This window comes from Trichomycterus rosablanca, chromosome 4 (genome assembly GCF_030014385.1).
Source record: "Trichomycterus rosablanca isolate fTriRos1 chromosome 4, fTriRos1.hap1, whole genome shotgun sequence".
In the NCBI taxonomy this organism is placed as follows: domain Eukaryota; kingdom Metazoa; phylum Chordata; class Actinopteri; order Siluriformes; family Trichomycteridae; genus Trichomycterus; species Trichomycterus rosablanca.
This window is the reverse complement of record NC_085991.1, coordinates 53,016,024-53,031,532: the sequence shown is the minus strand read 5'-3', so window position 1 is coordinate 53,031,532 and position 15,509 is coordinate 53,016,024. Positions and strand designations below refer to the sequence as shown.

The 15,509-nt window shown below is 41.6% G+C and overlaps 1 protein-coding gene and 1 pseudogene across 1 annotated transcript; both read left to right on the top strand.

The window, feature by feature from the left end:
* The first annotated feature begins 270 nt into the window (after window positions 1-270).
* On the top strand, window positions 271-7,974 carry LOC134311771 (zinc-binding protein A33-like). Its single transcript, XM_062993434.1, has 6 exons — window positions 271-870; window positions 946-1,041; window positions 1,180-1,413; window positions 1,509-1,656; window positions 7,026-7,052; window positions 7,154-7,974. The coding sequence occupies exons 1-6, from the start codon at window positions 289-291 to the stop codon at window positions 7,702-7,704; spliced, it is 1,638 nt and encodes a 545-aa protein (XP_062849504.1). The 5' UTR covers window positions 271-288; the 3' UTR covers window positions 7,705-7,974.
* Window positions 7,975-10,275: 2,301 nt separating this feature from the next.
* On the top strand, window positions 10,276-15,498 carry LOC134312011 (zinc finger protein RFP-like; annotated as a pseudogene).
* Window positions 15,499-15,509: the final 11 nt, after the last annotated feature.

The window sequence follows — 15,509 nt, the reverse complement described above, 5'->3', positions numbered from 1 at the left end:
CTGTAAAAGATAAAAATGCAGCATTAAGCTCCATAAGAAACAGCAGCACAGTGGTTTAGCAAAGCACCCAAACCTCTTCACTTTGACACGCCCACAGATTACATCACGGTTTGTGCTGAAAAACAAGTAATCTGTGGTGCCAGATTAGAACGCTAGTTCGCTGTCTGGAACCCCTTGTTTTCAGTGGAAACACGCAGAACCGGTTCAAAATCAGAGACGTAATTGAATGTTGTGAGACGCTGTTGTACCTTAATAAGTTATAAACATTTATTATCTTCTCTATCAGTCATGGCTTCCTCCAGCAGTTTACTGTCTGAAGATCAGCTCCAGTGCTCCATCTGTCTGGATGTGTTCACTGATCCAGTCACTACTCCATGTGGACACAACTTCTGCATGACCTGTCTCAAAGAGTTCTGGGACACCAGTTCTTACTGCCAGTGTCCAGTATGTAAGATGGATTTCCCCAAAAGACCTGAACTACATGTTAACACCTTCATCTCTGGACTGGCTGCTCAGTTTAGGAAACAAGTTCAGGTCAAATCAATCAGCACTACAGGAGAACCTGCAAAATCTTTGGTGCTCTGTGATATTTGCAGTGAGGAAAAACATGAAGCTCTGAAGTCCTGTCTGATCTGTATGGCCTCTTACTGTAATACTCACCTTGAACCTCATCAGAGAGTTTCTTCATTAAAGAAACACAAACTAATAGATCCTGTGGAAAACCTGGAGGATTACATCTGTCAGAAACATGAGAGACCTCTGGAGATGTTCTGTAGAGACGACCAGACGTGTGTGTGTCAGTTCTGCACTGAAGGAGACCACAAGAACCACAACACAGTTTCTATAGAGGAGGAGAGTGCAGAGAAGAAGGTGAGAGATCTGTAGATATAATATGACAGTAAAATGCAGTAAGTTAATAAGTGACATTACCTTGCTTTCTGATAGACTGAGTGTAAGAATAAACAAGCAGAAATTGAGCAGATGATCCAGGACAGACTGAAGAAGATAGAGAAAATTAAACACTCTGTAGAAGTTAAAAAAGTGAGTATTTATTTAATTTATTGTCAACTGTCATAAAATGTTTGAAAGCACCAGCATGTGAAAGCGTCAGAAAAACTCTGATGTACTAACAGGTCAGAAATGACCGCCCTTTAAAAATATTAACTTTATTAAACTTAGAAGAACACAGAGAAGGAGAAAGCTGACAGCATAGAGATCTTCAGAGCTCTGATACGCAGCATTGAGAGAAACCAGGCTGAGATGCTGAAGGTGATGGAAGAGAAGCAGAGAGCAGCAGAGCGTCAGGCTGAAGAGTTCATTAAAGATCTGGAGCAGGAAATCACTGAGCTAAAGAGGAGAAACACTGAGCTGGAGCAGATCTCCAACACTGAGGATCATCTCCACCTCCTACAGGTCAGAGTCCCTCTGTTTCATAATAGCAATGCAGCACATGACAGGACAGCACTGGTCATGCTGAGGGATTTCTCCTCTCTCATGCTGTACTGTAGATTTACCCGTCCCTGTGCAGACCTCCACCCACCAACAACTGGACTGATGTCAGTATTCAGTCTCATCTGAATGTGGAGACTCTGAGGAGAGCTCGGGATCAGCTTAAGGAATGTGTTGATGAAGAAATGAAGAAGGTTGTCAGTATGGGTAAGTGATTACTATCTGTAAGATTTTATGAGTCTGAGCAGAGGAATTGCTTGCGCACTATTCTCCACAAGGAGGAGCTGTTGGCACTCTAGTCCTTTTCAGAACGCTTCACATTAATAACATTGTGTTGTTGTTAGAAAAGCTAGTCTGGTATTTGCCCCCCCCCCCCCCCCCCCCCCCCCCCCTTAATTTCTTCTATTTTTATTAATTTGACTTAATAAAATGTCATTTTCTATTTGTTTTATCTAAGACAAAGACAACATGATTTTCACGATTAATTCGGTTAATTCGAATGAACGTTTTCACCCGATGTTAGAAATGTGACAATCGCGATTGTTTACATACTTTATATTTTAATGAAAATACTAACATGTCACGAGGCAGAAACTGACCAGACGCTCGCGGAATATAAATCAAATAAGGTTTAATATCAAAAGGGCGAAAACAGTGTACAAAACCAGGTAGAGTCCAAAACCAGAGGATAAACTAAAATAGTAAACGGAAGACAACAAGGGTCATACACGGTAACGGTTAGATTCAGAAATAATGACCGCAAACACGATCGGCAAATCGAGACACAAACAGAAGAGTTTAATTAAGATTCACTGAATCAAACACCGCTGAAATGAATCAAAACTCCGCCGATGAGCGCGATCAGGATTGGCTGACTGGTGACATGTGATAGTCACGTGATAGTCCGCGGGAGCATGGGAATTGTAGTCCATGTTGTTAAAAGCAGACCGTGCCCCCTTCATCCACCCCCCAGAGTCACAAGAGGACAAAATCAAAGCTGAGCTGAGTGCTTACTTTATGCCCCCCCCCCCCCCCCCCCCCCCAGTGTAGATACTGATACAGACTCATTTATATGGTGGAAACAGTAAACAGGTTCGTGTTCCTTTTAAGAAACCGATAAATAACTTTTTGTAGTTTTGCACTTTTCCTAATGTAAGGAGGTTCTGCTGCACAATATTTAAAGTGAGTTGTTTGTGAGCTATTCTTAAAAAGGATAAAGCTAATTCAGATTTCTATCTTGTTTTAATTATTGTTAAATATTGTGATATCGTTATTGTTATAAAGTTTGAGTCCCTTGAAAGGATAATAATAGGTGGTGGTGGTACTATTTTTGCACTTCTGCAGTCTTTTAAATTACAATGCAAAAAAAAGAAATTTGAGTCTTATTTCAATTGCATTATACAAGAACAAAAAAATCAAAATCGTAATCAAGAATCGGTTATAATTTTAAAATAATCGAGATTATTTTTTTTGCAAAATCGCCCAGCCCTAATTCCACATTCTGAAGAGATTTATATACAGATGTGAAGCGAAGTCATTAAAATCTACCAGTTCGGAAAAAGTTAGTCATTATAAAAACTCTGGAACTGTAGCAAACCACAGTTACCCCTTTTCCACCGATGCAGAACGGAGCCCGTTCCGGTTCCCGAACTTGATTTTGAGCCGGTTCCGCGTGTTTCCACCGGAAAAAAGAGGTGCCAGACAGCAAACTGGCGGGCCAATCTGGCACCACAGAATACTTGGTTTTTCAGCCCGAACCGTGACGTCACCTGTGGGCGTGTCATGTTGTACAGCATAGCGACAGCAACAATGGCATCAGCTGGTGTCTCGTATGGAGCCTAATGCTGAATTTTTATCTTTTAAAGTTCACCTGATTGGATTTTGAGCCAGTTTGCCGCTGATATTTTCAAAGCGCCTTTAAAAAGATGAACTGTGTGGTATGAGGCGGTAAAAGTGACCCGGACAGTATGAAAAATGCTTAACGTGAAAAATACAGCTTAACCAGCACAGAGCACTTATAACCAGTACAGAGCACTTATAACAAGTAATAACAGAAAGAAATGTGGTGTTTCTATGTCGTACTTTTAGTACATTCAGCCACTTTACACTTTATTTTAAAGTAAATCCAGATAGTGTGTAAAGTAAAGTGACAAGTAGTGCAGAACATAATGCTACATAATGCTATACAGATGTGATAAATAATAAGTACACAAATACTAATCTATACATATACATACAAATACATATAAAACAGTATACACGCATACGGACGCATATATGGACTGCAGGTCAGGAAGCTCAGTCCGGATTATGCGCTCAGCTGAACGCACCACCCTCTGTAGAGCCTGCCTATCCTGCTTGGTGCTGTTTCCGAACCAGGTTGTGATGTTTCCCGTTATGATGGATTCAATGGTGCAGGTGTAGAAGTTTCGAAGCACATTGGATGGTAGTTTGAAGTCCCTTAAGCGTCTGAGGTGATAAAGACGCTGACGGGCCTTCTTTGCCAGCGCAGTGGTGTGGCAAGACCATGACAGGTCCTCAGAGATGTGAACTCCAAGGTACTTGAAATTGTCTACTCTTTCCACTGCGGTGCCACTGATCATAACGGGGTGGTAGTTCCTCTCCTGCTTTATGCTGCAGTCCACTATCAGCTCCTTTGTCTTGCTGACGTTAAGGAGGAGATTGTTGTCCTGGCACCAGTCCTCCAGGTGTTTAATCTCCTCTAGGTAGGCCCTCTCATCGTTGTTAGAGATCAGGCCCACCACAACAGTGTTGTCAGCAAACTTGACAATGGTGGTAGAGCTGGAAGTGGCCACACAGTCATATGTGTACAGTGAGTACAGCAGGGGGCTCAGGACACAGCCCTGGGGGGCGCCAGTGCTAAGGGTGAGTGTGGGTGAGATGTGTTTTCCTACCCGCACAGCTTGTTGTCTGTCCGTCAAAAAGTTAGAGATCCAGTGACACAAGGATGGATGAAGTCCCAGGTTCTCCAACTTGATGGTTAGTTTAGAGGGGATAATCGTGTTAAATGCTGAGCTGTAGTCAACAAACAGCATTTTAACATAATTACCCCTCCCAGCGTCCAGGTGTGATAATGTGGTGTGAAGGAGGTAGGTGATGGCATCGTCTGTGGAACGATTGTGGCGGTATGCAAACTGTAAAGGGTCCATAGAGTCCGGAAGTGATGAGGTGATGAAGTCTCTAATGATCCTCTCGAAGCACTTCATCACGACTGATGTCAGGGCCACTGGGCGAAAGTCATTGAAGCAGGCTGGCTGGTTCTTCTTCGGGACTGGAACGATGACGGACTGTTTGAAACACGCTGGTACGATGCACTGGGTCAGGGACAGGTTGAAGATGACCGTGAACACCGGTGCTAGTTGGTCCGCGCAGGCTTTGATGACTCGGCCGGCGATCCCGTCCGGTCCTGCTGCTTTCCTGGTGTTCACTCTCCTGAAAGCTCTCCGTACATCACTCTCCCTGATGATGAGGGGTCTCTGCGTTCCGACGAGCTCCGTCTGCATGCTGGTCACGCCGGTAGCTCTGATAGCCTCGTTAGCGCTGTTAGCGTTGCCGGCTGCAGCCTCGAAGCGAGCGTAGAAAGTGTTCAGCTCGGTTGCCAGAGACGCGTCTGCACTCACCAGTCTGGAGGGTGGGCTTCTGTAGTCCGTGATGGTTCGTAGTCCCTGCCACAGGGTTCTAGAGTCACTCTGCTGGAACTGTGTCTCTATTTTCTCCCCGTAGCGCCGCTTCGCCTCTTTCACCGCTCGGCGTACTCGGTAAGACGCAGCTTTATATTCCTCCATGTTACCGCTGATGAGCCCCGCGTTGTAGGCAGCGGTGCGAGAGTTCAGAGCGTCGCGGACGGTTTTATCCACCCACGGCTTCTGGTTGGGAAAAATTTTCACTACGGTTTTCTCCACCGTATCCTCCACCAGTTTCCCAACAAATCCCACAACCGCTTCCGTAAACACGCTGACGTCATCAGCGGAGCTCTCTCGGAACATATCCCAGTCTGCGTCATCCAGAGCGTCCTGTAAGGCAGCCACCGATTGGTCCGTCCAGCGCGTGACCTCCCTCTGAACCGGAACCTCCTGTTTCAGCCTTTGTTTATATTTAGGCATGAGAAAGATGGCGGCGTGATCAGACTTTCCAAACGGTGGATGAGATTGTGCCTTGTAACTGTCTTTGAACGGAGTGTAGCAATGATCCAGTGTCCTTTCTCCTCTGGTGGGGCAGGTGATGTGCTGGTAAAAGTTTGGCACTGCACGTTTGAGGTTAGCGCTGTTAAAATCACCTACCACAATAAGCGCAGCGTCCCTGTGATGAGTCTGAAACTGTGTGAGTGTGTCATGAAGTTCACACAGTGCCGTGTCCATGTTCGCCCGAGGTGGAATATAAACGGTGCTGACAATAACCGAAGTAAATTCCCGAGGAAGGTAGAAAGGACGAAACTTGAGTGCCAGAAGTTCCAGGTTAGGTGTGCAGGAGCGTGCAAGAGTAACGACATTGGTGTTACCACACCAGCTGCTGTTTACCATCATGCACACACCACCTCCTCTTGACTTCCCAGACTCCATTGTTCTGTCCATGCGGTATACTGAGAAGCACTCGGCCGGCTGGATGGCGTGGTCCGGTACCGCTGGGTTCAGCCATGTCTCGGTGAAGCAGAGAAGGTTGCAGTCCCGAATGTCTCTCTGGAACTTGATCCTGGCCCGGAGGTCGTCGAGCTTGTTGTCCAGAGACTGAACGTTGGCTAACAGGATACTAGGCAGGGGAGCTCGGTGTGCCCTAGCCCTCAGCTTGTTTCTGACGCCGACTCGTTTTCCTCTCGGCCGCCACTTTGAGTCCCGTTCTTTGTTGTCTCTCAGGATCTCCCTCGGCCACGATGAATCCGGGGTTAAAAACGGCGAAAGGTGAGTGGATTGTAGATTAATAGAAATAAGAGTACTTCTATCATATCGGATACAAGCCGTGGTGAAAAGAAAAAGAGGTTAAAACCGATAAAAAGCTGCGAAATAAATAAAAACAGGTAGAAAGTTGTCGGAGCAGTCGTGACGGCAGCCGACCTCACCGGCGCCATCTTGAAACGTAGCCAGTTTTATGTAACGCCCACCAGTGATGACGCAGGCTTGGTTCTCAAAAACTGGTGGAAACGTGGGTCAGTTCTCTACAAAACACCAAGGTTCTAAGAAACCTGAACAGAACTGGTTCAAGAACCAGAGTTCTTTTGGTGGAAAAGCCCTAAGTAAGAGACATTATCTACTAAGAGAGAGAACTTGAAACAGTGGTAAAACCTCTCAGGAGTGGTCGACCCAAATTTCACCAAGAACAATCGATACTCATTCAGGAGGTGACAAAAGATAAAATTTTAATATTTCAAGGAACAATCCACTAATGATCTTTTCTTCTATGTTGAAGATTCTATGAGTGTTGGTCACCACACTGTGTGTCGGTTTGTGTTCATGTTCCAGCTTCATATTGTGCTTTATAATCATCACTTTAAAATAATCCAGTTTGTAACAGCAATGATTTCTAGCAGTAAATAATTTTGTTCTTTATTTTATTCCAACCAGAACTGAAGAGAATTCAACAATATGCAGGTTTGTGAGCTCTCACTCATCACATGATGAAATCTAGATTTCTTCATTAATACACACTGTGTAACGATAAAATGGGTGTAAATTGTGTCTCTTTCTCTCAGTGGACGTGATTCTGGATCCTGATACAGCAAATCCTGAACTGATCCTGTCTGATGATGGAAAACAAGTTACATGTGGAGACAAACGACAGAATCTTTCTGATAATCCAGAGAGATTTGATTACTGTGTCTGTGTGCTGGGAAAGGAGGGATTCTCCTCAGGAAGATTTTACTATGAGGTTCAGGTTAAAGGGAAGACTAAGTGGGATTTAGGAGTAACCAGAGAGTCCAGTAACAGGAAGGGGGGGATTAAACTTAGGCCTGAAAATGGATGTTGGTCTGTGTGGCTCAGAAATAAAACTGAATATGAGGCTCTGGATTTTCCTTCTGTCCCCCTCTTATTGAAACAGGCTCCTCAGAAGGTGGGGGTGTTTGTGGATTATGAGGAGGGTTTGGTCTCTTTCTATGATGTTGAGAATGAGTCTCATATCTACTCTTTCACTGGTCAGTCTTTCACTGAGAAGCTCTATCCATACATCAGTCCCTGTGTCAATGATGGAGGTGAAAATTCAGCACCACTGATCATCTGCCCTGTTAGTCAGGTTCAATCTTAATGAGTAAATGCCATGCAATGTGCCACACTACTGTGTGATTTATACTGTGTTACAGCCCCACAGTTTTTGAGATATCAACATTGAACCAGCTTCAGAATGTTTGATGATTGGGGTTTTTAATTGGACGTCATAGCAACTGTTAAAAGTCTGATATTTTTACCATAACGGCTACTTAGCAACTTTATTACATAGAGTTGTTTTGATGTTATGACTGGAATGACTTTGTGAACTTACTGCATTTGCAACCCTAAATCATAAAAAGTCTTAAGGTGTGCAACAAGGTGGTGTGTCTGGTGTTTTCTGTTTTTAAATTCTCCACACATTCTCCACACAGGCCAGTCCAGCACCGGCATTCTCTTCTGCAGCTGCCCCTTTGAAAAGATCAACAGGACCATCCAGACTGTTATTAGTGCAAAAGTGCAAAAAAACAACATCTGTTATGGTGTGGGGGTGCATTGGTGCCCCCAGCATGAGTAATTAGCATATTTATTTAGGTACCCTGTATGCAGAAGTTTATCTCGAGATTTTAGAGAGACACATGCTACTATTAAAGCAACATTTCCAGGAAATACATGATTATCTCAGTAAGACGATTCCAGGCTTTATTCTGTATGCACTACAACAGCGTCACTTCATAAACTCAGAGTGTGTGTGCTTGACTGGCCTGCCTGCAGTCCAGATCTGTAACCTATTAAAAATGTCTGTGCAGCATGAAGAGGAGAATCAGACAACAGCGACCATGGTCTATTGATCAGCTAAAGTCTCATATCAAGCAAAACTGCAATGATTTACAAACTACAATGCAGTTGATCAGTGAAAACACTAGAAATCTTTTCTTTCTACTTTTATCAGTTAAATTAAGATTCAAGGTAATTAACAAATCACAGATTCTTCTTTTTACTGTGTTTTACAAAACGTCTTGACTTTTATGGAAAATTGTTTTGTTAGAAGGTCTAGTTTACCTGCACCAGTTACCAAGTACATGAAGTGACAAGAAGTGAACAAAAATTATGAGTCATAAATTTTAAATAAAGTTAATTAGGGAAAATGTTTGTTTTGTTTAACTTTTTATACTACAAGATAAAGGTAAAAACACTATATGGCCAAAAAGAATGTGGACACATGATCATGAGATTGTTGGACATTTGATTTTAAAACCATGGGTATATGTATAGTGTTGACCCACACTGGATGTCACAGTCTAATATTCCACAATATTTTGAAGTGTGTCTTTAGGAATTTGAGGCCATTATGTACGAGAATCAGATCAGGCATTAATGTCTTGATTTCTTAAAAGTGTCTCCAGAAGTCTTGAGGTCAGGGCTTCATGCAAGACACCAAAGTTTCTTCACACCGAATTTATTCGACCAAGTCTTCATTAACCTTGCTTTGTGCACAAATAAATGAATAAACTGAGTTCTGAGAAAATGTTAAAGACGAGATGTATCGTGCAATTCTGCCACCTGCTGGTTAAAATCTGTAATAAAAACATGGAACAGAAGGAGGAGCCCTCATGACGTCACACAGGTGAAACGAAACTTATGTAGAACCGAGTTTCCTGATCAGAATTGATTTTCTTTCAGCAGCTCAAAATCTCCAGTCTGAAGCTTCTACAGTCTTCAATCAGCTAAAATCACTGCAGGTAAATAATAAAGGGGGTAAAAGGGGCAGCAGGGGAGGTAAAGTGGAACAGTGCTGTAGGGAAAAATTTTCTTGTGGTTCACAACAACGTTTCATGATTTAGTTTCATGTAAAATCTTTAAGAATCGTTTTGTTTTGTCTTTAGCTGAAATGTTTGATGGTAAATGGGAAATGTTTGTGCTGCATGTTTATAGTTTATCTGAATAATAAACTGAATTCAGTTCCCACAGAGTTTAAACTTGTAAAACTGTTTATACTGTCAACATCTCTCATTTTATGGAACGGCAATTTTATAGGACTTACTTATCAGAAATAAGTAAAGAAATAACTTTACACTGAACATCAAAAAAGCATTTTGTGATTTTTCAGAGATAATTGCTCAGGTTAAAGACAAGTATTTGCTTTTTTGTGCTCAGGAAGAAGGCAGAATATTTGGAAGGTTGTTGTAGCACCGGCCCTGTCTACCTGTGTTTACTTTAAATATTGCATTACATTTGCATTCAGTAGATGCTTTTATTCAAGGCCACCTACAATTGTGACTGAATATAATGCAAGCAAGAGATGATTGGGTCAGGACCTTGCTCAGGGGCTAAATAGTGGCTAATTGTAGGTGATGGGGTTTGAACCAGCAACTTTCAGGTCAACAGGACAGTTCCTTAATGCAGAGCTAACAGTGCACTGCCTGCTGGATTGGCTTGTTAATTTAAATTTTGAAGAAGTTTTAATTACTTGAAGTTTTACCAGCCAGTTTGATGTTATCTGTGATGGACTCAGAAACCTCTTTATTTTCCTGTATTTTTGTAGTAAACATACATTCCCTAAATTTATTAGGAACCTCAAGGGGTTGTACAACTATAAATGTATAATAAACAACAAAGTTATAAGAGCTAAAAGCATCATCATGGTGTCCCTGTATCTCCTCCATCAGTCATGGCTTCCTCCAGCAGTTTCCTGTCTGAAGATCAGCTCCAGTGTGCCATCTTTCTGGATGTGTTCACTGATCCAGTCTCTACCCCATGTGGACACAACTTCTGCATGACCTGTATTAAAGAGTGCTGGGACACCAGTTTAAACTGCCAGTGTCCAGTATGTAAGACCAGTTTCTCAAACAGACCGGAACTGAAAGTAAACACCTTCATCTCTGGACTGGCTTCTTTGTTCAGAAAGTCAGTTCAGGAAACATTCAGCAGCGCTCCAGAGAAAGCCAGACGGTTTCTGGTTTTCTGTGACATTTGCAGTAAAAAAGAAACATGAAGCTTTGAAGTCCTGCCTGATCTGTATGGCCTCTTACTGCAAGACTCACCTGGAACCTCATGAGAATGTTTCTTCTTTTAAAAGCCACAAACTGATTCTCCTATGGAGAACCTGGAGGATTACATCTGTCAGAAAAATGAGAAACATCTGGAGATGTTCTGTAGAGACGACCAGACGTGTGTGTCAGTTCTGCACTGAAGGAGAGCACAGGTACCACAGCACAGTTCCTATAGAGGAGGAGAGTGTAATGAAGAAGGTGAGAGATCTATAGATTTAATATGACAGTATAAATGTAATAAATTATGAATACAGCGGGGGAAATAAGTATTGAACACATCAACATTTTTCTCAGTAAATGTATTTCTAATGGGACTATTGACATGAAATTCTCACCAGATGTTGGTAACAACCCAAGTAATCCACACATATAAAGCAGTCAAAACAAATAAGTCCAAAAATTAAGTTATGTTTAATAAAGTGAAATGACACAGGGAAAAAGTATTGAACACATGAAGAAAAGGAGGTGCAAAAAGGCATGGAAAGCCAAAACACCAGCTGAAATCTGTCAGTATTTACAAAGCAATCCTGCCCCTATCAGTGCAAATTAATATCAGCTGGTTTAGTCCTAATTGATGGCCTACAAAAAGGTTTCTTATTAACAAGGTGTCACACAAGAAGCATCTTGTGATGGGTAAAAGCAAAGAGCTCTCTCAAGACCTTCGCAACCTTATTGTTGCAAAACATACTGATGGTATTGGTTACAGACGTATTTCTAAACTTCAGAATGTTCCAGTGAACACCGTTGGGGCCATTATCCGAAAGTGGAAGGAACATCATTTCACCATAAACCGACCACGACCAGGTGCTCCTCGCAAGATTTCTGACAGAGGAGTCAAAAGAATAATCAGAAGAGTTGTCCAAGAGCCAAGGACCACTCGCGGAGAGCTTCAGAAAGACCTGGAATTAGCAGGTACAGTTGTTTCAAAGAAAAGTACAAGTAATGCACTCAACCGCCATGGCCTTTATGCACACTCACTGTGCAAGACTCCATTTCTGAAGAAAAAGAATGTTAAAGCTCGTTTAAAGTTTGCTGCACAACATTTGGACAAGCCTATAAAATACTGGGAGAATATAGTCTGGTCAGATGAGACCAAAATTGAACTCTTTGGATGTCATAGCACACACCATGTTTGGAGGAGAAATAGAACTGCACATCACCCCAAAAACACCATACCAACAGTGAAGTTTGGAGGTGGTGTGGGGCTGTTTCTCAGCATATGGTACTGGTAGACTTCATGTAATTGAAGAAAGGATGAATGGAGAAATGTACCGAGACATTCTTGATAAGAATCTGCTTCCATCTACCAGGATGCTGAAGATGAAACGAGGGTGGACATTTCAGCAAGACAATGATCCCAAACACACAGCCAAGGAAACTCTCAAGTGGTTTCAGAGAAAGAAAATAAAGCTGCTAGAATGTCCCAGTCAATCACCCGACTTGAATCCAATTGAAAATCTATGGAAAGAATGGAAAATCAGAGTTCATAGAAGAGGCCCCCGGAACCTTCATGATCTGAAGACAGTTTGCGTGGAAGAACGGGCCAAAATCACACCTGAACAAAGCATGCGACTAGTTTCTCCATACAGAAGGCGTCTTGAAGCTGTCATTACCAACAAAGGCTTTTCTACTAAATATTAAATAAATTTCAGTAAGCGTGTTCAATACTTTTTCCCTGTGTCATTTCACATTATTACACATAACTTAATTTTTGGACTCATTTGTTTTGACTGCTTTATATGTGTGGATTACTTGGGTTGTTACCAACATCTGGTGAAAATTTCATGTCAATAGTCCCATCAGAAATATATTTACTGAGAAAAATGTTGATGCGTTCAATACTTATTTTCCCCGCTGTATATAAATATTAGTTTAAAGTATTTGCTTTCTTTCTGGTAGTCTGAGCTGGCTAGGAAACAAGCAGAAAATCAGCAGATGATCCAGGACCATCTGAAAAAGATTGATGAAATTAAACGATCTGTAAAAGTTAATAAAGTGAGTATTAACAGTATGTATTGTACTAGTACTCTTGTGCTGTATAAGGAACAATATGGTGGATTATTAATGCTCAGTTTCATGAACAGTAAAACCACAATCAATAACTTAGTAAAAATCTGAGGATAAACTAATACATTAATTTAAAAACAGGAGTGTTACACTATACGGTCAGCCGTATGTGGACACCAGACCTTAAGATTGTAATACATCTTATTTTGAACCTATACACATTAATATGTAGTTGCCCCTTATTTGTAGCAAGAACAGCCTCCATCCCTCTGGGAAGGTTTTCCTTAGTATTTTTACATTTTTACATTTTCATTTTTCACATTTGGCAGACGCTTTTATCCAAAGCAACTTACAGTATACAGTCTAAACAATTGAGGGTTAAGGGCCTTGCCCAAGGGCCCAGCCGTGGCAACCTGGCAGTGGTGAGGCTCGAACCACTAACCTTATAATTACACGCCCAGTTCATTAACCACTAGGCTACAACTGCCCTAAGAATTGAGTCTGTGGTATTTTATAGCCAGTCAGTCAAATAACCACTTCTAAGGTCAGGCACTGATGCTGGCTCACAATTAACATTCCATTTAATTCCAAAGATGTTTATTGGTGTTGGGCTCAGGGCTCTGAGCAGGTCACTGGAGTTTCTTAACACCAAACTGGTAAAACCAGCCTTCAACAAAGTATTGCCACTTTTGCCAAGCTGGAACAATAATATTTACCTTAGATAGAATTGATTTAATACATCTGTTAGCAAATGATTTGACAAAAACACCAAAACTCAAAACTTAAATGCATACATACAATTATTATGTATTGTACAACTATTATGTTCTGTCATGATGTTAGAAAGCACCAAAAGAGTGTATTTTAAACAATTTTTTATATATTTATTTTTAACTAAGAAAAACACAGAGAAAGAGAAAGCTGACAGCATGGAGATCTTCAGAGTTCTGATACGCAGCATTGAGAGAAACCAGGCTGAGATGCTGAAGGTGATGGAAGAGAAGCAGAGAGCAGCAGAGCGTCAGGCTGAAAAGTTCATTAAAGATCTGGAGCAGGAAATCACTGAGCTAAAGAGCAGAAACACTGAGCTGGAGCAGATCTTAAACACTGAGGATCATCTCCACCTCCTACAGGTCAGAGTCCCTCTGTTTCATAATAGCAATGCAGCACATGGCAGGACAGCACTGGTCATGCTGAGGGATTTCTCCTCTCTCCTGCTGTACTGTAGATTTACTTGTCCCTGTGCAGACCTCCACCCACCAACAACTGGACTGATGTCAGTATTCAGCCTTATCTGGGTGTGGAGACTCTGAGGAGAGCTATGTCCCAGCTTCAGGAATGTGTTGATGAAGAAATGAAGAAGGTTGTCAGTATGGGTAAGTGATTACTACCTGTAAGATTTTATGAGTCTGAGCAGAGGAACTGTTTGTAACTCACTTGAGCACTATTCTACACAAGGAGGAGCTGTTAGCACTCTAGTCCTTTTCAGAACGCTTCACATTAATAACATTATGTGTGGTTGTTAGAAAAGCTAGCCCCCCTCCTAATTTCTTCTATTTTTATTATTTTGACATAATAAAATGTGTCATATTTTCTATTTTCTTTATTTAAGACAAAGACAACATGAGTAATCACTTAGGTAAAATCTGTCTAGCAATGTAAAGCACGCTAGAAAACTTAAAAAAACCCATGATGCCACGTTCTGAAGAGATTCAAATACAGATGTGAAGCGAAGTCATTAAAATCTACCAGTTTGGAAAGAGTTACAGTCATTATTAAAGCTCTGGAACTGTAGCGAACCACAGTGAGAGCCACTATCCACTAAGAGAGAGAACTTGGAACAGTGGTAAAACCTCTCAGGAGTGGTCGACCCAAGTTTCACCAAGAACGCATCAATACTCATTCAGGAGGTCACAAAAGAACCCAGACAAACATCTGCAGGCCTCACTCACCTCAGTTAATGCAAAATGGCTTGAAATGGAATTTTAAGGTACAATCCACTGATGATCTTTCTTTCTCTGTTGAAGATTCTATGAGTGTTGGTCTCCACACTGTGTGTTGGTTAATGTTCATGTTCAGCTTCATATTGTGCTTTACAATCATCACTTTAAAATAATCCAGTTTCTAACAGAAATGATTTCTAGCAGTAAATAATTTTGTTCTTTATTTTATTCCAACCAGAACTGAAGAAAATTCAACAATATGCAGGTTTGTGAGCTCTCACTCATCAATACACACTGTGTAAAAATAAAATGGGTGTAAATTGTGTCTCTTTCTCTCAGTGGACGTGATTCTGGATCCTGATACATCAAATCCTAACCTGATCCTGTCTGATGATGGAAAACAAGTTACACATGAAGACAAATGACAGAATCTTCCTGATAATCCAGAGAGATTTGATTACTGTGTCTGTGTGCTGGGAAAGGAGGAATTCTCCTCAGGGAGATTTTACTATGAGGTTCAGGTTGAAGGGAAGACTAAGTCACTCCTAAATACCACTTAGAGAGTCCAGTAACAGGAAGGGGGAGATTATATCAAGTCCTGAACATGGATATTGGTCTGTGTGGCTCAGAAATAAGACTGAATATAAGGCTCTGGATTCTCCCTCTGTTCTCCTTTCACTGAAACAGGCTCTTCAGAAGGTGGGGGTGTTTGTGGATTATGAGGAGGGTTTGGTCTCCTTCTATGATGTTGAGAATGAGTCTCATATCTACTCTTTCACTGGTCAGTATTTCACTGAGAAACTCTATCCAGTATTCAGTCCTGGTCTCAGTTATGGAGGTAAAAATTCAGCACCACTGATCATCTGCCCTGTTAGTCAAGTTCAATCTTAAATAGTGAATGT

What these genes read in the sequence shown, in the direction of transcription:
- LOC134311771 (XM_062993434.1), top strand. Translation starts at nt 289, where the DNA reads ATGGCTTCCTCCAGCAGTTTACTGTCTGAAGATCAGCTCCAGTGCTCC. An exon ending in ACTCTGTAGAAGTTAAAAAA is followed by an intron (nt 1,042 to 1,179) that starts GTGAGTATTTAT and finishes TATTAAACTTAG; the next exon opens with AAGAACACAGAGAAGGAGAA. An exon ending in GAAGAAGGTTGTCAGTATGG is followed by an intron (nt 1,657 to 7,025) that starts GTAAGTGATTAC and finishes TATTCCAACCAG; the next exon opens with AACTGAAGAGAATTCAACAA.